This window comes from Ambystoma mexicanum, chromosome 4q (genome assembly GCF_040938575.1).
Source record: "Ambystoma mexicanum isolate Mex_15411 chromosome 4q, UKY_AmexF1_1, whole genome shotgun sequence".
Classification (NCBI taxonomy): Eukaryota; Metazoa; Chordata; class Amphibia; order Caudata; family Ambystomatidae; genus Ambystoma; species Ambystoma mexicanum.
The window spans coordinates 1,073,306,098-1,073,328,859 of NC_090928.1; the positions used below are offsets into that span (position 1 = coordinate 1,073,306,098).

Genomic DNA, 22,762 nt, shown 5'->3' on the forward strand with positions numbered 1-22,762 from the left:
GCAGCAGCGCAACATTGCCCTCTGTTGTTCCAATTCTCTGTTCCGCTTCTCCCATGTGCCCACAAAGCCTCTTTATCTGGACCGTTGAAATGTCCACTTTGCTAGTGAGGGCGTCTATCTTGGCACTGAGGTTGTCAGTACTACCCTTTAATGCCAGGAGTGTCTGATTCAGAGCTACGATGTCCACTTGCTCTGCAGAATGGTGTTGTGGATTGGGGCTCGAGCCTTGAGCATGGTTGGCACGTGTAAATTGGTCCATTCTTGCCCGTTATTTTTGGTTGCCCATTCTATCACAGGGGCAGGGGGTCCCCACCAAGTCCTGGTATTCTAGGTTCTGTTCTCGTGGGTGTTGTTGCAATTCAGCCTGTCGTCTCTGGTTCCGCCCACCTCCTCACATAGTCCACTGCTTCACCGGCCGGGCTGCAAACCGAAGCTTTAGAGTAGAGGTTATCTTTGGGAAGGAGGGTGCTTTTATTTCTTCCCTCCAGCCGACACTTTGATAATCACCAATCACCAGCTACAATCACAGGACCAACTTTGAAAGCGGCTCCAAACCTCTCCGTGCCAAGTCAGTGCAGCCCTCGCTGGGTTTGGGTGTCTTGTTTAGTGTCTGCACCAGCTGTTTGTGTTGACTCTGACCATCAAGCTCCTAATATCCAGGTTTTGTGAATAAGACATGCAGCAGATATTATAGCCCAGTGCTTTGGTGGGGCGCACCTTCAAAACCGTAGTTACCAGTGAGCACGGCGTGGCTACGAGGGCCATGTAGGAGGACGTGATCTGGAGGAGCTCCCGAGATCCTGAAATGATCCTGGCGGAATAGTGCACTACGACGTGCCTACGACTGCTGAAAACACATGTCGGTGTGTGAATGGTCTGACCGTGCTTGGTGAACTTTTGGAAGGCGTGGGAGGAACGGCAGTGGAGTTTTGTGCGAAAAAGATAAGGAGCGCCGGATGCGAGAGACGACACAAAATGGCCGACCAACGACCGGAACAAAGGAAGGAGCAGGCCGCACGACGATCGAGCGATAGCGGCGTACTGTGGGCGCATTTGTAACTCATGCAGAACACAGGTCTTCTGGGTCATGTCTAGCAGAACGGTGAGGCCGAAGGCTAAGCAGCCCACCTTGGACGACTTTGCTAAGACGTCCCCTGGTCCGGAAAATCTCAAGAGTAAGGACAAGTCGCTTACAGGCAGCATGACAGTGACGGGTACCAACCAAGAGGTCCTAGCTGCGATTGCGGACTTAAAGGCGGCCTGGGAAGCTAAACTTGAACTGGCCATAACTGAGCTGAAAACGGCATTGGACCTTAAGGTCGGTGAGGTGCAGGAGGAAGTGAATCTACTCCGGCAGGACGTCAGGGCCTTGGCGGAGCGCACGGAGACCCTCGAGAAAGAAGTGACCCCGAACACCGCGGATTGTGCCTCCCATAAAGCCGAATTGCATGCCCTGGTACAGAGAGTGGGCAACTTGGAGAACAGAGCGGAGGAGGCGGAAGGACGCGCCCGACGAAACAACATTCGCATTGTGGGCCTGCCAGAGGGATCGGAGGGCCACAATCCTACGGCGTTCATTGAGTCTATGCTGCTGCAGGAGATACCCAGAGGAGCCTTATCTCAAGGTTTTGCGGTGGAACGAGCGCATAGAGCTCTAACAAGGAGGCCGCCGCCAGGAAACCCGCCTAGGCCTGTAATAGCCAAAATCCTTAATTACCGGGACCGGGAGAGGATATTGGAACACTTCCGCAAGGGAGGAACGATTACACGAGGAGCGGCAAACATCACGGCCTACCCGGACTATACCCTGGCTGTGCAACGTAGCCGCATGAACTTTGGGATGGTAAAGCGGAGATTGAGGGCGGCGGGCCACAAATACATGTTGCTGTATCCAGCAAAATTGAAAGTTTTTCATAAACACAAAACTTTGTTTTTTGAGACTCCGGAGGACGCCATGGGATGGCTCGACACGCAGGGATGTCCCCAGGAGCCTGACGTTCGGACGGGAAGAGGAGATGGAGGAGATAAGTAGTGCACGAGGAGGGCGCTACAAGATGGCATGGAATAGGACTCTGGGACTTGATTATAGTCATTTGCGCGACCTTCGGGAGAGAAGGTCAGACTGTTGCACAAGATGTTATGAGCACTGTTACTATTATTGTATTTAGGGGAGCCTTGCAGAGCGGATCTCTTTACCCCACTTAGTAACTTTAGTTAAGTGGCCATTAGGGTGACTTCACCCTACTGAGCTCTGGGCATTGTTTGGTGCTTGCAGGGCTAGATGTGGGGGTGCCTGAGTTCCGAGGATGGAGCTGGGCAGCAGTTGGGGTGTGTGGTGTTGGGGAAGGGATGGGTAGAGGGTGAGGGGTGGGGAGCCAGAAATTTGTGGTGTATATAGTTATGGGGAGTTTGAGTTTGGACAAGAAGCTACAAGTAAAAGTTAGAGGGCTGTATCTGTATCGCGTGGGCAAGTGGGATTCGCCACACGGAAGGGGGGAGGACACTCATGAGCTATGGGGGACCTTAAGATCGTAACGTGGAATGTCAGGGGACTCAATAGTTACTTAAAGAGTAACAAAGTCATGATGTATTTGAAAAGACAGAAGATTGATATTGCACTGTTGCAAGAGACGCATCTGACCCGGCAAAAGTTGGAACTGGTGGGGAAGAACTGAGGTACTGTACTGTAGTAGGCTCTCCGTATTCTGCCTACGCTAGGGGAGTGTTGGTCTGGGTGGCACCGCGCGTTCCGCTCCAACTTACACAAGAGGTGGTGGATACGGAGGGGAGGTTGGTCATATTGAAGGCACTGGTGGAGAATAGGGAGGTGTGCATTATAAATACGTATGCCCCCAATCAAAGTATGGCGGCATATTTTAGGACTCTGTGTTCCAATCTGGGTGCGTGTATGGGGGGAGCGGTTATTTGGGGAGGGGATTTTAACTGCGTGCTCAACCCCAAGGCAGACAGATCCGATGATAAGATTGATAGGCCCACCCCAGCGGCCAGGGCATTGCAGACACTGCTCAACGACTTCGGGCTGGCAGATGTTTGGAGGCTGAAACATCCTAATGAAACACAGTACTCGCATTACTCAGCCCCACAACAACTGCATACGAGACTTGATTATTTTTTTGCCACGCCAGATGTGGTGATAGAGACCACCCAAATAGACTACAAAGCGAGGGTCCTGTCGGACCACTCTCCTCTGGTTCTGGGCTGGCAGTACTGCCGCCCCAGAGCGTGGATACCGACGTGGTGCCTCCGGGCTGAGGCGCTCAGGGACCCGGTCTTCAGAGAAGATATGGATGAGATCACACATTATTTCGAGGAAAACACTGGCAGTGTGGATTCAGCAGGCACGCTCTGGGAAGCCTTTAAGGTGGTATTGCGGGGTGCTTCTATTGCTAAATCAAAGGGCCTGCAAGGTGGGGTCCTAATGGAGTTAGGGGAAGCGGAAGGTGAACTGGAACGGGAAATCAATAGGGCAGGAGGGGATGCAGAACTTGTACTCAAACTGCAGCAGCGGTGTGCAGAGCTTTGGGAAAGGCTCTGCAACCTTAACTATAAGAAGTATGTTGAGAGACAACATGCAGGTGGGGATAAAACCGCCGTCTTTTGGCGTGGTTATATAAGAGCGAAACCCCTAGGCCCCCGATTAGGACGATAACCAGAGAGGATGGGGAGGTAGCGGACACCCAAGAGGGAGTCAATGAGGCATTCTCAGACTACTATAGGGCATTATATGAGGACAAAGGGGGGAGCAATCGAGAAGAGATAAGAGAAACTTTAAGAGACATGGAATTACCTACGATTAGTGCCGAAGAAAGGGAGGAACTGGATGGACCGATTACTCTAGAGGAATTGGAGGAGGTGGTGAAGCAGTTGCCCACCTGCAAGACCCCGGGTGCGGACAGACTCCCTAGTTTTATAAAGCATATAGAGAGGAGGTACTCCCCCCCCCCATGCTAGAAATGCTCAATGAGTCTTTTGAGGTGGGCCGGCTGCCGGAATCGCTTAGAGAAGCGATAATTATACCGCTTCCTAAACCCAACAAGCCAGGGCACAGCTGCGGCTCCTATAGGCCTTTGTCAATGTTGAACCAGGACGGCAAGATATTGACGGCGGTCCTGGCCAATAGGCTGCATAGAGTTATAAGTAAACTGATACACCCGGACTAGACAGGTTATGTCCCCAACAGAAATATAACCCACAACCATAGACGACTCCACCGGGTGATCGAAGAGGGAAACAGGAGCAAGGGTGAAATGGCGGTTGTGTCCTTAGATGCAGTCAAGGCTTTCGATTCAGTGAGGTGGCCATGGTTGCTGGAGGCCCTGAGGGAATACGGGATGGGGCCGGCTATGTTAGGTGGGCGAAATTGCTGTACAGCGAACCGCTGGCTAGGGTACGCACAGGATCGGTGATATCCGAGAGATGGCAACTTAGCAGAGGCACCAGACAAGGGGGCCCCTGGTCCCCGATGTTATATATTCTGGCCCTGGAGCCCCTAGCAGTGTACCTTAGACAACAATATGACATGATAGGTATTGAGGTGGGGGGGAGAGAAACAACTAATATCCTTATATGCTGACGATTTGCTACTATATCTGAAATATCCGGAGGAAAATCTTCAATATATTCTAGAGGTAATGGAAAGGTATGCAGAACTGTCCGGCATAGCGGTGAACCCCCACAAATCGAGCATGTTCCCATTGGGTAGCCACAGAGGAACCCCTCTGGAGCGGTTGCCAGTGTTGTCGGTACCATGGGCGGTTGGCTCCTTCCGCTACCTCGGAATAGATGTGTATCACACGGTAGAGGAGGAACATTTGCATAATACTGAGATGGCTGTGGGAAAAATCTGTATAAGTATGAAGTTTTGAGAGAAGCTGCCGCTGGCGATGATGGGACGGGGGGGGGGGGCGATGCTCAAAATGGTGGTCTTGCCCAGGCTCTTACATTTTTTCAGCAATATTCCGTACATGATCTCTTAAAATTTTTTGCCAAGCTGAATAGTATGTGCAGAGACTTCCTATGGCATGGCACTCGGAATAGAGTGGCGCTATGGAAGTTGCAGAACTTCTAAGAAAGAGGGGGTATTAAGCTGACAAATTTTGAGGCCTATTATGTAGCTGGCCAGTTGCAATATGTGGCCAAGTGGCTCTCTGATGAGGTGACTCCGGAGTTTAGGCTGTTTGGACAGGACTGTACTCCGTTTTACCTAAAGGAAATTATTTGGTTGCCTAGACTTGAAATGAAGGAGCGCCCGGGTATGATGATGCTTGGGTGGAAGATGTGGCGTAGAGTCTGCCGACTGATGGAGAACCCGTACTCGTGTTCCCCGCAGGTGCCGCTGGTGGCCTTGGCAGGGGAAGATACACAACTAAGAATGATAATCAGGACCTACTGGGAGTCGTTCGGGCTGGTTACATTGGGAGATGTCTGGCAAGAGGGGGTCATTAAGGATTTTTAAGAATTAGGGGAAGAGGCAGGCTTGCATAGAGGCCAATATGTCACATATCTGAGGCTAGTGCAGATAATTTGTAAAACCTGGCCTGAGACTGCATTGGCGGAGGAGCCAGACGCCACCATGGGGACAATATATGACATGTCAGAGGGGGGGCACGAGATCTCTAGACTGTATGAGATGGTGATGACCCGGGTAGGGAAGGATTTGACGCATTTGAGGCTGGATTGGGAAGCAGAGGTGGGAGCACAGATGACCGATGGGATGTGGGAGCGTGCTATGGGATACCACAAGAAGGTGTCCAGAAATGCCAGATTACAACAAATACAGTTGTACATAACGCACAGAGCCTATTTGACCCCGATGAGAATATCTAAGTTTGCAAATGCGGGACGACAAGCGTGCCCAAAATGCGATAAGGAAAATGCTGATATGAAAAAATGTTTTGGTCTTGCCCAGTGATTGAGAGTTTTTGGGGGGAGGTGGCACAAAAACTAGCGGACAAAGGGATCACGCTCAATATAGATACGGCCGGGGCCTGCCTGTTGGGAGGGTTTCCTAGACCTCGGAATACTAAACATGTTGGGAAACTGAAGGACTTGGCATATGAGCTTGCAAAACGAAGGATTGCCATGAGCTGGAAGCAGTGCCATAAGCCACTGGTCGAAGTATGGTGGCGGGATTTGCAAAAATGGGCGGAGGCTGAAACGGTGGTATGGCAGGAGGCATGTAGCAAGTGTGGGGAAGAAGAAGTGAGTACATTGCTAGCATGGAGAGTGTTAATAACAGGACTGTTTGGCACAATAACGGATTCTGCAGTCTCAGAAGAAAGCACTACCCTACCACAGGCAGCAGATACAGAATGAGGAAGATGAACAAGCTCTTAAGGGGGGAGGGATTGGGGGTTCAGTGGTGTTCATTTATTGATGTTCATGTGCATTGTTGCAAATAACGCTGCTAGTTTGGTTTAAAAAATAATAAAAACTGTTTAAAAAAAATGAAAAAAAAAAAAAAAAGTAGTTACCAGTGAGCCTCCCCCTCCAGCTATGCAGTTCAATTTAAGAGATGGCAGCTCTGCCGTAATATCAATATTGGGGTTGGGGCCTGGATGTAGTACAGATTTCTTCAGGGGGCCGCAGCACTGCACTTACTGTCCTTATCCGGCATGTCTCCCCGGGTTAGCGCATCGCCGCTCGACAGCTTCAGGCCCATTCCACTGCAGCGGGAGAGGAAGGAAACTGCCGGAGAGGGGCAAGCAGACAGCTCGCACCACCCGCTTCCCGGCTGTTCAGCCCTCCGATCAGGAACACTGCAGCGAGGTCTGCGCTCCGCCCCTCCACCTCCGGGTCGGTCGCACCAGCAGACGCTCCACTCTCAACCGGCGGTCTCCAGCAGCCCCGGTCCTTAGCGGGGAAGACAAGCGAAGTGATCACGCAGAGCAGCTTCCGCGCCCTCTTCTATTTCAGGGCGTCGGCACCGCCCCCACACTCTTCATCCACGCTCCGTGATTTCGCGCGCTTCTCCAGCAGGGCTCACCGGGGCAGCAGGGTGTCCCAAGATTTATGTCATGAAGCGCCGGAGCTCTCAGCCGTCCCCCTCTGGGAGCAGTAAGGGAGTTTGGAAGGGAAAGAGGATATTTAGCAAATATTACGGCTGCCGTTGCCGGAGCTTTTCAGGCAGCGGCCATCTTTGGCCTGCTGCGCAACATCGCCCCCCTTGCATTTCCATCTTCTGTCAAACAGCCTCATTTTCTTTTTACTCCCATCTTTACTTGTACTCTTCCTAACTTTTGTTCCCCCTTTCTCATTCTTTTTACTTTTTGCATGCATTACCGTGCCACATTTTCATTTTCTTCATTCTTTGAGCCCAGCATCTCGACTTTCTTGGTTTTAGACTTCTTTTCATCTGCCCTTTTCTTACTTTATATTCAACCCACTCCACCTTTCAGTTCCAATTTGCTACTTTTTGTTCACCCATTTTGTGCTTTTTCTCACTTTTCTTGCCACTCATTTCCTTCTTTTTCTATTCATTAGCACTGGGATTGGGAGGGATGGGGCGCAGCCAATTAGGTTCCGTGGATCGTGGGCTGAAACCTCTGATCCAGGCTCACGTTCCACGGAACCGCCAGGCTGACTCCCCCGCCCAGCAGCGCAATCTTCCTGCTACCCTGCTGTTACTTTTTTTTTATTTTTACTATTCCCAGTCCTGCTTACCCGATTGTTGCTGCGGTGGGGCCCGTCTCAGCAGCTTCAGATCGTCTTGCTTGTCTGTCTGCCATGGTAATAGTAGAGGGGCTCCCGTTCAAAGGGCTGGAACTGGAGGTAACGTCATGGTGCCCTCGTTATCGGCCCGAGTGAATCTCGGGCTACTGGGACATTACTCCCTCCCCCATTCCAGCCCTTGTAACGGGTGCCAAGGCTATATTATTTTCTTTACCACTCTTCAGACCCTTTTTGCTTACTCTTTTACTCGGCAACTGAATCTCAACCCCGGCAAGCCAGTGTTTTCATTGGTAGGGACTATCTGCAAAGAGGCTTGCACCAACGGTGCTATATGGAAGCGGACGAGGTCCATAGTTAATTCTTCAAATGTGTATTGTAACTGACCGACAGCTGGTACATTTTATGAGGGCTTAAACCATTGCAAGCACCCCAATGAACTTTGCACCAAGATGTGAGAATGGTAATACCCATACTCCACAGAACACATGGTGATCCTGTCTTCACAAGTATATACATATGTGTCAGCAAAAAAATGTCTATGGTTATCGTCTGCTTAAGCTCAATTTGCATGGGGTGAAGATGTTAAAGGTTCTGCCTTTTCATAGACTACAACATGAAAGTTTGAATAGGATTACTGCCTAATTTCAGAAAGAAAACTAGAGAAGCTTTATTTCAAACTGTTTGAGTTGAAAAACTAGGTTTTTGTTTCCATAAAACCCCTTTATGTATCAAGGACCTCTCTGGAGTTGCAATGTCTGGTGCCAAAAATGTAACTTAGTGCAGTGGTAACATCTAGTTATATGATATGATCGGTTATTTATAGACACGCTTAATACACACAGGTTTCTAAGCACGGACCCGGGGATCAAATCTGTGTTGCTCTGTGTCGTCTTGTTTCCAAGGGAAGCACAATGCCCCCGAGCTATCCTCCTGAGTTGAAGCAAGGTCTGAGAAATCAAGGACCCGGGTGGGCAGAAAGAACGTAGATCAATAGCGCAGACTAGCACCTATAATCAGCAAGCTAGAGGGGCTTGTTTGTGTCATGTAGAGTGGGCAGTTTGCAGCAGATAGGGCACAAATCCCCATAGAGCATCTGGCAGGCTCTAGTGCACAAAAGGTACACTTTTCCTGGTGCCGACAATGGTTGTAGTTGATACTGCACGGCATGTGGAAAGCTTGACTATGCTGCACATCACTGTACCCACCCATGACCCCATCCTGATGCTTCCAACCTATACATGGGATCCTTTATCATGGGGAAGGTGTGCAAGTTGCCACGTTGGGACTGTTCTGCCAAGTATAGGCTTAAACCTTTGCACGATGTCCCAACTCCACATACCCACCAGCTCAGACCCCAACACTCACTTCATCAAAATATATCCCAGGATTCATAATACATCCCAGGTAGCAGGCCCGGAAAAATATGGCTCAAATTAATCATATACAGAACTTTCTTTTGGTGAAAAAAAGTAAATGCATTTCCTGAAGAAAAAAAAGCCTCACCTAAGGGTTCAAGTATTTCACTTGAGCACATCCCAAGGCTATCACACAGGCACAGCATAAGTATTAATAATTATTTATCTTTCTCAAAACTGCCTTCAAGTAAACACTCTCTGCTCCCACAGACATCTTCAAACGTACCCTCAACATGTGTCTGTACTCTGGATCCACAATTCATTTTGGCTAGATCAACCAGCACCCACACTATCACAAACATCACCAATTTCTCTTTAACCTGCCTTGGCTTGAATTCCAGTTAATTGTATCCTCATCCTCTATCCCACACCGCTATGCCTGGATCTCATTTCTTCCACAGACTACGGTCTGATTACCCCTTGTAGGAGTTCAATACGCCATCTTCCAGACAAGCTTTGTCACTCTGGAACCACTACAGTGGGGATTAGGCACAGTATAAAAGATGCAGCACTTAACATAACATACAGTGCCATTATGGCTTGCCCCTTACTCGACCTACAGCAAGTGTTGGACAAGGCCTTGCAGAAAAGAAAAGAAATTAATAACTTTCTCAAATGGAGAGGATGCTTGTAGTACATATAGGGCAAATGACACAAGTAATAGGTGACAAAACATGGAAATACTGAAGCAATGAAGAGCACTGCTTTTCACAAATATACATAAATAGGTCACAGGTAGATCTTGGTTACATGTGGTGACTGCACTTACCAGACTAGTTGCTTTACTAGGTTCCTCCTTATACTCCTCACTAAGATCGATAAGAATACTCTGTTCTCCATTTCTGGTAGGCGTTTTATCAATAAACCATCCACCGCCAGATGTCCTGGTGCTTGGAGGGATTAGCTTTTCTGCTTTGGCAGTTGTTGCTTGTACAGGAGTGCTGGTGTTTGCAGTCTCCTCTCTTGTGGGAGTATCCGGAGCAGAATCTGGATTTCCCTTTCGATACAATGATAGCAAGGAGCTGTTCATAAGATTGGAAGACTGTAAAATAGCATAAAATATATTGTTAAGAAAAGGCTACATCAAACTGGTCCCCTCCCTCTTAATCTTGCCTGAAAAACATAACTTGCTCTGAAAACAGCATGCGACACAGAACAGCAGTGTTTTCCAATGTCCCTTCAAGTGTCCTTTCCTTCATTCCCCTTCTCCTAGACCACATCTTCAGGTCTTGCTCCAGTTCCTTGCCCCATAATCTCAATCATTGCATCAAACTGCAATCACACGTCCCCAGACTCCAACCCCAATCATGACATTTAATTGTTCGTCATTGTCACACATGCAGGAAAAGGGGTGGGGAAATGATGTTGGGGAATGGTTACCCAAATATCCAATTACACCAAGATGTTATCAGAGTTATTCTTAAAGCAATTATTAGATGTTACTCACCTTTTCCACTTGAATTGAACTAAAGCACAAAAGATCACATCCACACACGTATTTTCACTTATTTTCTCAGTGCTTGCTCTTTAAAGGGTTCCTTCGTCTTTGCTGAACTGATACGGATTCTTAATGGCATGTATACTAAACCGCAGGTTGCCATATCCATTTGCCACTTTTTTCCCCTGTTATTTATTCATCAATGTCTACTCTACAGACAGAATCCATCTTTCTTTCCTTCCTTTTTCGGACCCCTTCTTTACAATTTCTCTCTTGGATCATTGACCCATTTATTATTAACCCACCCCTATCGCTCTCTCACGTCCCTGATATTTCCACTCCTTAGATCATCTTCAAGTGAGTAATGATGAAGGGAATGGTAGTCTCCCTTGAAAAGGTCTTAATCTTGACAACTGTACTTTTACAGGGGTTGAGCCATTTCCTCATTAGGGATCTAAAAATGTATTTTTTTTTTGGTTCAGGTCCATTGCCCAGGCAGACAATGCAAGATCACTCAAGAACATCAGGGGTGAGGAGCAGTGGGAAACGCCCTACGTTTATACATCTTTCATATGTTTCTTTTTTTTACAAAGTCATAACTTAAGCAAAGATAGTTACATCAGGCGGCATTTGCAAAGCAAAATATTAACCAATTGCATAGCCTTTGCCTAATCATCATCTTGGCTTCCATGAGTCTGTTTTGAACTGATTTCGCTCGTACCTTTCAGCTCTAACTTTTTCAGTCTAATGGCATGGCCAGTTCTCTTCTACTTACCATCTCATTAGGATTTTACCCCATCCTACCTTTCATCTCATCTCATCTTATTTCCCTTCCTGTACCCTCAGGTCTAAGTCCCAATTTGTTCTATTTACTCCCCCATTCGCCCTGCGATTCATCTCTTTAATTTCTTATTTCTTCTAGCCCCTAAATCTTGGAAGGCCATTCTCTATCCGTTCTCTCTACTTGTCCCTTTTTAAGATTCGCCTCAACAAACATCTGCTCTCTACCAGATCCTGATGTCTTGTTGTGCCTGCAATTGGTTCTCCTCTGCTTTCCCTCTCTCCCTGCCCTGCTGACCTACCTGCCTGCTGCGTGACTGGTTCCTTGGATACCCTCAGAGTTCTCGCCTGGTACCTGGCTCTATTTTGACCAGTCTCCCCCGCACTGCCTCTGGACCGGTCACACACTAAGGCCTTTAACTTTACAGTCCCCTGCCTCCCTGCACTTATGCAGAGAGGCCCGACTGCACTTTCTCAGAGCAATGCTGCCCTGATCGCACATTCCCTTTCCCTCTCTCTTGCACTTCTCCGTCCCCTCCCCCTGCTCCTTGCGCTACCGCACTTGCACAATCTGAATGACACAAGGCCTAGTAAGATCATTTGTCTTGTCTTCCCTCTGTACGCTCCATTGTCTATTTGCACCTTGAAACAGCTGTACAGCCGCGTTATAAATGACATATCATATACTGACAGTAACATGTTTGTCAAAAATGTATACTATTATGTTCAAAATATGTAATAACTGGTGAAAAATTAAATAACAGCAAAATACAGTAAAAAGAAGGGCTGTTAACAGCACAGCCTTCTCAGATTCCAGACAACAAATAAGTTAAATACAAAAACAAAACGGTTAACTTTTCTGCTGCATGTGTTAACTCATGATGTTTGAGTGTTTGCAGTCTTATAGTTGCATTTATTTCCCACACAGTAATGATGGTCCAACATTTAGTATACCTCAGGAAACTATTGGCATACTCTATGTCAACTGGTGATAATGGGTGAACTTGACATGGTTCACCAACCTTACTTAAGCTTTTTGGCACGCCCATTACATAACTTAGGTTCCGTTTACTTCCATTTGTTTTTTTATGTGGTGCAGAAGTAAATATTGTTATGGTTGGGGAACATGAACTTTTTTTTTGACATTTCTCATGTAAACAGATACATGTTAATTTTTCATATGAAAGAACATGTTCGAATTACCAAAATTATACTTTTTTGGATTTTCCTATTTTTAATGTAGGATTTACAGATGTTGACAATGTCTTGGGCAACTTTTTTTCATGTGGTCTGGATTTGGTCTTTCAATATACACCCACAACCAATAGCACAATTGACCAAATTTGAGTGTGCCACACATGCCTAATGCATTTGGTAGATTGCCATCAATTAATAATGATGTTATTTAAACGCGTAAGCGCTGTACATAGAACATATTTACACACATCATTGTCATCCCAACTGAAGTTGGTACTCATTTATCATCATCGGAAGGATGAAAGGCTGAGTTGGCTTTGCCAGGATTCACACCTGTGACCTGCAGATTACACACAGATCACAGCAGTGAGCGCTCAAGCTACTGAGCCAACTTACTGGAGTTAACGTCTCCAATACTTGTAGAACATCTGGGTGTATTACGAACGGGCTTTTTGTGGGGTGTTGGGGGAAACTAGGTTCAACTGTTGCCTATTCAATATTTTTAGTTGCTCCTTTTTCTAGAGTAGTTGTGTGACTTTTTGAAAGCTACTGTAGAGGCTTGGTGGTAAAACACCAACGCTTCTACTCTTGCCTCATATCATATGGCAGCGTCTAACAATAAGCTCGCAACCAAGGCTAAACAAGAGTTTTATGAAAAACGTATTAAATCTGCACACTTCGCATAAAGAGCTCTTCACTAATCTTAGGGACTTCCGGGGAAAGAACTCCTTCCCTGCCCTGGTTAAAAGTAACCTGTGGTGCTCTGACATTCAACAGGGCTTCAGGGATGGACTATAGAACGCATGCAATAGAAGGATTGCAGAATAACTGACACCAAATAATTGAACCAACTCATGAAGATGGCAAAGTGTTTCTGTTTTAATATCAATTGTCTAAAACAGGGAGTTACAACGGACATCAGACGTTCGCTCAAATCTCTCGTAATACTATGTGGCAAATAAGAAAAACCCAAGAGGAATTGTGGTACGTTCATGGGGAACATCCAAGTACACTTTCTATAGTGGGTGGGATTGTGATTGGGTGACTGTCAGAGGGACAACTTGTACCCACCTCTAGTGCAAGTCATCTTCAAAATTATTAAGTACATGGTTTATCATTGGCTCTCTACAATTGGTTGGCACACTCGTGCCATGTCTGGAACATTCGGTTCACTTAGCAGAACGTAAGCTCATACCCAGGTGCCAGGAGGTTGACATGACTTTACATCCCCACCCAATTAGCCCAAAGACACTCATCACACATGCCTTCTGCCATAAAGATAGTCTTTTGGCCTTGCAGTGTATTCTTGTCTCTGGGAATATAAGGGAGTGTGGGTACGCACCATCATAGTTCTGAAATTCCATGCCCAACTCTATTTCAATCCTTGGCTCACGTGACCGGAGACCACAATCCGGACCATTGTGCAGCCTTTAAATATGTTAATTGAATAAACCTTGGTACGCTGGTGTTCTTTCTTTGCACCTTAACAAGGAATGATTCAGTTTCTCATGTTTGCCACCTTTGAGAACTGATAACCAGTCTTGGCTGCCTTTAGTCTCGACACCAAGCCAAGCAGCTTCGCCATTCAAGTCCACGATCTCAGCCAATTCTTTGCTGCAACATAGTTCTCGACTTTTCCTCTTCATGGGTCTGGGTTTACTAATTCATGACACTGATGTCCAGTATCTATACAATAGCGGCTCTGCCTGCACTATATTTACTACTTCTAGCCAGCGTCTAAGATGTTGTGATCTACTTGCATTGCAGCATCTGCACAGTTATTAAACGGCTTGTATTTTCTGCGGTGCATCACACACATGCAATCTTCTTTCCGCATATGAATGTTTACTCGATTAACCTCATCAGTTTCTATAGGGTCCATACATTCTCTTCTGCCAGTCTTCTTAGTGCATGACACTCGTCTCTTGTGATGTCACTGTCCACTCTGTCTCATATTCCTTCGGGGAGTTCCTCCCTTAGATTATCATCTCTTCAGGAATACATTTGATAAGGCTTTTGTCATGGTGCATGCTCCCAAACCCCTGAAACTGGTGAGCCCATCCCTGAAACTGGCCTCCTTAAGGGCTTATCAAGCCCCAAATAGACCCTCCTGTACTCAGTCCTGGCGCCGCTGGTGCCAGGCTCATAGTAGGTGTTGACTTCATGGGACTATATTCTCAGCTTAGTGAGGCTGAGCCTTTCAGTGCAGGGTGTGGCTTGGGACTACTTTACCTGAAGAGGCAGGATACGGTTAAGGGGTCTATTTGCCTGGAACTACTTGCTAGGCTGTTTAAACCGCAGCCTGCAAACAGAACACGCTTAGCGTTATTCTGCACTCCTGCAGCGTAACGCTCACCGTGTCTGTTCATCTCTTGAACCTCTTTAGCCACGCCCCCGTCCAGAGGTTTCTGTCCATCGGCACCTGTGAAAAGAGAAGAACAGGAGTTATTAAAGCGTCGAAGGCCTTACCTGCAGTCTAACATCCCAGCCTCGCCTTCCGCTTATTCCCGGACCGCCGCATCTGCAGAAGAAGCGGTAAAGAAGGTACCCACACGAGAAGCTACACTCACCTGGGGTCGGCATCCTCCAGGAACGCCATTGAGCGGTTCTTTCATCATCCGGAATTGCGCCGCACCTTGGCATCATCCAGGAACTCCATCGAGTGGTTCTTCCATCATATTCCTGCAATTGCGCCGCACCTGCTGAACAGAAAAGACACAGCAGGTTAGTCACGCACAGCAAAGGAAAGCTATTTAAAAAAACATAGCGCGCCTCGCACAGCACTATACTCACCTGCAGGAATCCTACTCATTGTAAGGCGAGTCAGTCCATCATCCGAAAACCGCTCGATACCGCGCCTGAAAGAAAAGAATGAACACTAGTTAAACTTGAGCGAGAAAGACTTTATGCAGCTATTCCAAGAAGCTATTGGGATAGAGACTTACCTGCTACTCTGGTTCTTCCAAATCAGCAGCCTCCATCGGATCAGTGAAGTAACTTTATCTTTGGAAAGACTGTACATACCGCGACCCTGCCAGAGAGTGTGCAGGACGGAGAGCTCACTTTTCAAAAACCCAAGGTGAGCCAGAGGAAGAGAGGGAAATCGGAAGGAGGTGAAGCCAAAACCGGCTCCATTCAGTTGCCTAATATCTTGTTTCGACTTTGCAGGCAAACGCCTCTTGAGGTGAGAATGAAGGGAAGACGCGGGCTAGCACCCTCATTTAAGCAGCTCAATGCCAGTGCAGACATCATCCTTCGGGCACGAGCTACGCCCCCGTGGAGACCAGGTGAGCGTGACAGCTTTCTCAGAGGTTATCCTCTTTCGAATATTCTCTGTGGTATGGTCAAAAATGCTGGTGGCAGGCATAGCACGATCTCAGGCTCCCAGCATACTGGAAGTATGGGGGCGGGACTTCCTGCAGAGGCATTCAGCTGCTCCTCTACACGCTCCCCTCTGTTCGATCCATCGACCACCTCTTCACCGGTTTCCACATCTTGATATTTTTTCTTGAGGAAGTGCTTCTTTGGAGTCCAGATCTTCATCACCCCATTGAGGGTGCCAGCTGATTTGACATGTTCGTCCACACGCCAGGTCATGTAGCTACACTGTCCATTTGGATTATAAAAGACCCATCGTCCCACATACTTCTTATGATTCTTCGGATACAGGAACTTAGTTCCTTCAGGTGCTACGATGCTGGCCTCTATATACATCCTGACATCTTCATCAGTCAACTCCTTGGGTCTGAACCCTGATTCAACATCGATCATAATCTTCATTCCTACTGCTTCTTCCCAGTTTTCTTGCACTGGAGATTATTATCTTGATTATACAGAATCCGAACATCACCATAAGCAATAGTGCTCCAAGAAACTTGAAGATGTTTGCCATCCACTGCGGAATCCATGAAAATATAGACACAAACCAGCTGTCATCTATAATGTCCTCTGTCTCGTCTTCCATCTTGGTGTGCAGATTCATCAACAATGTTACGGCATCTGTCAAGGACCCATTCTCATCATCGTGAAGGTAAGAATGTGCAACACGATGGCCCAATTTTGGCGCAACCTCCTCCTTCCATGGATGTGATCATGTCAAGTTCTGTAGGGTCAGTTCTGTAGGGTCAGTAATATGGCCCTCAGCTCTTCCTTGATGCCTTTATGGTGCTGTTAATTCTCTGCAGAAGCTCGATTACGGTAATTTGCAGCCATTGCATTGGCCATCGTCTGGATCCCAGGTACGTAGATAGTTGTGAATATTGAAGCAGTCTGACTAAACAACCTATGCTCATAAGGAATGACCTCAAAGGCTTCTATTGACTTAGCTGAGAAGTAGTTGCCTCTCCTGGTTTGATTGAGAAATCCAAGCGATCTTCTCAAATGAGCATCCACCTTTGGGAATTCTCCAATGTTCAGGTCACTGAGGAATTACTAATGCTGGAACATGGATGAGCACCAAGGAACATGTTCCTCCCCAATCCTTGGGCAGCTCCATGTGGGCTTTAGACCCACAAGCCCAATATCGATCCATCAGGACAGCTGTCCCTGCTCACATTCTGGTCAAGTTAACTGTAGTTTTGCAGCCTATGTTATCTCCCACACACATTCTTCCTTCTCATCAGAAACTCAATGTTGCATTCGCCAATGGAATCACCATCATGGGGCCCGATTCAGGATCTACACATGTCAGCAGTTTGGCATGCTTTGCCCATGACTTCAAACAGCCATTGTTAACTCTTTGTACCTCTTGCACATATTCCGACTTCAGTAAATGAGCAGCATATGACATCAGTCCTGCTTCCCATCCCTTCCTGGATTTCACGTGTCCATACACTAAAACTTGAGTTTGCTCCAAACATCCATGCGATCCAGCTATATCCGTTATGTTAGGGCATTCGATTGTTTTCATGTCTTTCATGACTACTTCTTCCTGCCCAAGCGCAGGATACACAAGCATCTTGCTTTCCCATCCTAGTTGCTTCTCCATCTGTGAAGTCTTGAGATAATTGTCCTGGAACAGAAATTACCCTTTCGATCTCCATCGCAGAGTAGCCCAACTTCCCTGAAATTTTCCTCGGGTCATACATGCTGTAAGATGAACGAGACATCTGACATCGTGTTCTGGAATCTCTCTGGAAATGAACGTTTGAGCTGCATTCATGGCATAGGGTATGAGAGCGCAAATGTAGCAACTCTCCTTAGCGGTTTATCCCCCACATTTTCCATGTGTTGATACCACATGTTATTACCCATGCGTGCTGCATGGTCTAGAAAGGCATTTATCCCCTCATTATCTTCCTCTGCACTTCTCTTATGTCTCTCAAATGCATAAGATGTGAAATACTCGCGAAGCACATCAATAGCGGTTCTACCCCTGGGGAAAGCCTTGGGGACCTCTACGTTAGTGGAAGTAACTAGATCAAGAGCAGTCATGGTGGTAGGAGGAACCATGAGGGCTTCTATCTTAGTAGGAGTACTAATGTGATAAAGACTGTAAAAGAGAAGAAATAGAAAGACAAAGAGTGTGATCGTGCAGGCATACATTATACACCAAAACATAAGCAACCACCTTTTGCGACATTTCGGTCTTTGTTACTCCTCCAAGACTGTGCCAGCTTCCAAATTTCTAATTTTTAATACAATTTATCAAAATTCTTTATATTCACAAGTGCAACATCTCTTCAATAATAGCAATGAGGAGTCTTATGATCACAGGGCCATTTTTAGGATCCTGTAAAAAAGTGTGAATATCAACATCTCATCTGACAAGGGTAGGATAAGCTTAAAGTATAAATACAAAAAGAGCAAGCACAAGCCTATGTACATCACTGTCAGTGAGAACCATAGAAATTTTCTCAGAACAAGTATGCACCATGAACTGAATCTGTATACTGAGCTCGTTTCCAATTTCTGATCAAGGCATCATTCTGATGTTTCAATAGATCTCTGAAGTAAATTTTTCAGAATTCCCAAGGCTCTCAACAAGGGTTTGCACTCCTGCTAAAATATCTATAAGGAGTGTCCATTTGAACCTTAGTCAAAATGCAAAATCTGCATCATCAGCCGGTCACCTTATCATCCTTCTTTATCATCGATCGAGTCTGTACACGCTGAAATTCTTATATTGTCTTTCTTCTGGATCAGCAACAGTGGGAGGGAGGGTCTCTCCTTTATATGCCTTCACATCACCCAAGTGAAGTCAAGCTAGTCTTCCTTGGACCTTAACAGCTGCGGGGGTTCTATTTTCAATGCAAAAGGGGCCATGAAAACATGGCTCATGCCACTTCCGGGTAAAGTTTAAATCCAATCTCCAATAAATAGCTTGGGTGCCGATAAATGTTCACTTGACCTGGTTGTTGAATTGTCTTCTTCTGTGTTCCGAGACCCCCCTGACGCTTGAGTTGATGTGAAATGAGAGAGATGGTCATACATGTCAAATAATCATGCAGTTCATCACAAAGTCTTAGCTACGTTCTGGGCATCACTTCTACTTCTAGACGGAGGTGTAAGAGGCAGTTTCATTCACCGTCCTTTCCCTAGTTCGTGAGGGGTAAGGTGATGGTCTGAGCCAAGCTGATTCCGAAGGGCATATGAAGCTAAGGGTAGGCAATATAGCCATCCCTTCTTAAATGTCAATTTAATCTTGGCAGTCCTTTCTTTAAGGAGGCTGTTGCACCTCTCACATATCCAGTTTGCTTGCAGGCGATAAGATTAACAAAATTAGGCCCATTGTCAGATGTCAGCACTTCACACACACACCCCACCTTCGAAATACTTCTTGAATTAAAAACTTTGCTGCACAAGTGGCATCAAGGTGGGTACACAAGCCTGCCTCGATCCACCTAGAAAAGGGACACACCACCACTAGTAGATACCGATATCCATTGCACACCTGCAGCATATTGACATAGTCGATATGTAAATGCTGAAATGGACCAGTCGGTCGAGAGATCACCCCCTCTAATTGTCCTCAGTGTATGCCCAGCAGTAAACATTTGACACACAATGCAATTCACCACAAAGAATGCAATGTGTTCTAACGAATTCAAAATGAACCAGTCTTCTGCAATCATTGCAGCAATATTCTCCCTAGTTACATGTGCGGGATAATGCAGTTGTTGAAGCGTTACTTTTAACAATGCTACCGGCATCACTGGCTTTCCAGTGCTATCTTGTCGTCATAATGCTTCTGTGTGGGATAAAGAGCACCCCTACGCTTCCACAGTTCCTGCTCTTCCTGCGGTGTGCTTCCTTGAATCTCCAATAATTCAGTCATTGACAATTTATTAAACCCTTCTTGTATCACCATAGTTGTGAATACCTTTTCTTTAACATTCAGAGTATCAAAACTCGAAATATCGGGAGAATATGCAACACTTTTGGTTTCTACATCTGCGACTTCATTCCAGCAAGAAATAAAATCTGTTTGCTTAGTGTGAGCTGAGCACTTAACTGCTATGGCCACTGGGAGCTGTAGTGCCTTAATAAGATGCCTCTGAGCTGGGTGCCCTCTACAAATAAATTAACTAAACTAATAAGCCTGTCCAATAAGGATGCGTGCTGCACTGGAGTTCCCTCCGTACAGAGGTAGCCCCTCCTTTTCCATTGCGCTAATCCTGTGTGTACGGTTGACATCATATAGGCAGAGTCACTGTACACCGTCACTTCCTGCCCTTCATGTTTCTCGAGCGTGACAATAAGCGCTACCAATTCTGCAGTTTGCACTGAAAAGTGAGATGTAGCCTGGCACTTGCTACAACTTCAAATTCTCCATTTATTCTGTGTCTTATTACCGCTGCAGAGACAGATAAAGTTCCTAATGGAGGAACTCCTGGCCCCTGCACACTTTCACAAGCTCAAAATTAGAGCCAAACAATCAAGGTTGAATTTTGTTGATACAACTTGTGTTTTATAGGTAAAGTTCTTCACAATTGTCCATTTATCAACAAGCAGTTTTACACTTCAATGGTCACTGTAAGTCTTTGATTTCTTCATACGTAGTTGAATTTTTCAATTTTTAAAAAAAGGCCCAACGCTTTTCGAGATAACATCTCTTCTTCAGGGGCATATTTCTCTATTACAATCACATCTAGAGAAAAATTTCAAAAGTATATAGTTATTAATTTTCAAGAGTAGTAGATACATTCATTGTTCAAAAAAAGAAAAACATTAATTATTTGTTCAGTCTACATAACATGTGTTCAAAGGGTAAAGCTTCTATGCAACCATATGTATGGTACATAAACCTGGTTCCATGAAATATGCTCATAGCTCAAAAAGTAGTTGTTGGCTTGTACCAATGTTTGACCTCTATGTTGAGAACATTCACAGAGTTATACCATAGAGAGGAGTATATTACATGGAACCATGTTCCCCATGGTCTACCCTCATCGTCCATTCCTTCAAGCATCGCCATTTCCCTTCGTACTATGGCTGCTTCTAATTCTATAGGATTTCCTCCTACCACAGTGACACCGCCTATCCTCGTTGTCAGCAATTGTCCTGTATTTGCATACTGCTGTCTTTGTATGGGGGCTTGTTGCGACTGCCCTTGTGGTGGATTCATTTGCACTCGCTCGGACTGTTGTACCTGCTGTACTCGCGGTTATTGTGTCCGATATACTGTGTGATCTTGGTCAAACCCTCCCCTGGTTTGTGTGCTGTATGGTGGAGGATAAACTGCCCCCACTCTTGAGAATTGGCTATTCTGTACATTCCCTTGGCTCCCACATACCCATGCAATGTGCCCCGTCATCCCATAAATCCAACATACTGGGGGAGCTTGCCTAACAAGTCCTCCCTGGGTGCTCTGGTTTTCATTCCGTGTATGCGATCCCCTTGTGGCCATGGCATGAACATTTTATCTGCTGTGCCTTTCACCCATTCCACACTATACAGTGTCTTGCATAAGAGATGTGTCCCCCATGGTGACAAGTCTTAATTGACTGTCAATACTTACCAGATTTATAAAAAAATAAACTTTAAATCACCTTCTTTTCAACACCTTAAAACAACAAATAAAGGCAAGCACCATCAAGGCTCCCTTCCTCAACCTTATTAAACTTCGGGTCTCCCTCAGTCAGGCTCAGACCACTTTTGGATGTCGAAGACTTTCAAATGGGCACAGCTTTCTTTACAGACCTCTGCAGGACCACTTCGACTGAAAGTTCCAGGTTCAACTTTCACTCTCCCCTTTACTAGGAGTTAATTTTGCTTACTTCGCTTTTGCAGTTAATTTGCTTTATCATTACAAACGATGCACCTTTCACTGAGACTTGCGAGTGGGCTACTTACTTTCGGAGGACCACTCAGTTACTCAGTATCACTGATTCCACAGGTGTTCTTTTTTCAAAGTTCATTCACAGGTCTGCCTTTCCTAACTTCTCATCCAAACGTGTGCAGCCTTCAACCTCCAGTAGGGAACTCTTGAGGTTTTCAACATGCTGCTCTCGTCCCTTGGTCCGTCGCTCTGCTCCAGTAGGTTTGCCTTTGCCCCGGAAGTTCTGCTTGTACTCGTGTTCCGCCTTGCTCAGAATCTGTCTCTAGGTTCTGCCTTTTATTCGTGTGAGGAGAGCCAATTGGTATCAGGTGTATGCACTTATGATATGATATGGCATTTATAACGTGCCTATACACAAGTGTTACAAGGCACGACGAGGCAAGGGAGGGGGAACAGGGGGAAGACAGATAACGATCTTACTAGGCCAGGTGACATTGAGATCGTGCAAATGCAGGGGAGGGGAGGGGGGGCGGTGCAGTGCAGTACATGGTATCGACCGTGAAAATAAATAGAATAAATGAGCAATAAGTAAAGGGTGCGGCCAGCTTGTGGCAAGTGCAAGGGTAAGTGCAGACATCAGGTGTCAAGTGCTGGTAGGGAAATGTAGGGATGCAGAAAACAAACAGTCCTCCAGCGCAGGGGTTGCCAGGGAGGCAGTGCAGGTTCAGCCAGGAGTTCAGCAGGGGAGAGGAGGAGAGAAAGCAGGAGCGAGGAGGAGAGAAAGCAGGAGCAAAGAGGAAGGTTTTTTGAGGTGCTTATGGAACCAGAGATGGTTCTTCTCAAGTTTCAGGGAGGCAGGGCGGCTGTTCCAGAGGGAGACCCCAGCCGAAGCAAGATCTACCACCAACTTGTTGCTTGGAGAAGCGACTGACCCTGAGGGAGTTGGAGGCGGATGAGCTTGAGAAGGAAGATATTTACGAAGAGAGAGTTGAAGGTATTGAGGCCCCAGAAGGCCTTGTG

General features: G+C 46.4%; 1 protein-coding gene across 4 annotated transcripts in view; it reads right to left on the bottom strand.

Moving 5' to 3' along the window:
• Positions 1-22,762, bottom strand: part of NVL (nuclear VCP like) — a 1,303,574-nt gene that overhangs the window by 1,079,955 nt on the left and 200,857 nt on the right. For all 4 annotated transcript variants that reach the window (XM_069608641.1, XM_069608644.1, XM_069608642.1 and 1 more), the window contains exon 6: positions 9,877-10,149. In XM_069608641.1, coding sequence (XP_069464742.1) covers positions 9,877-10,149 — 273 coding nt within the window. The remainder of the gene's footprint in view (positions 1-9,876; positions 10,150-22,762) is intronic.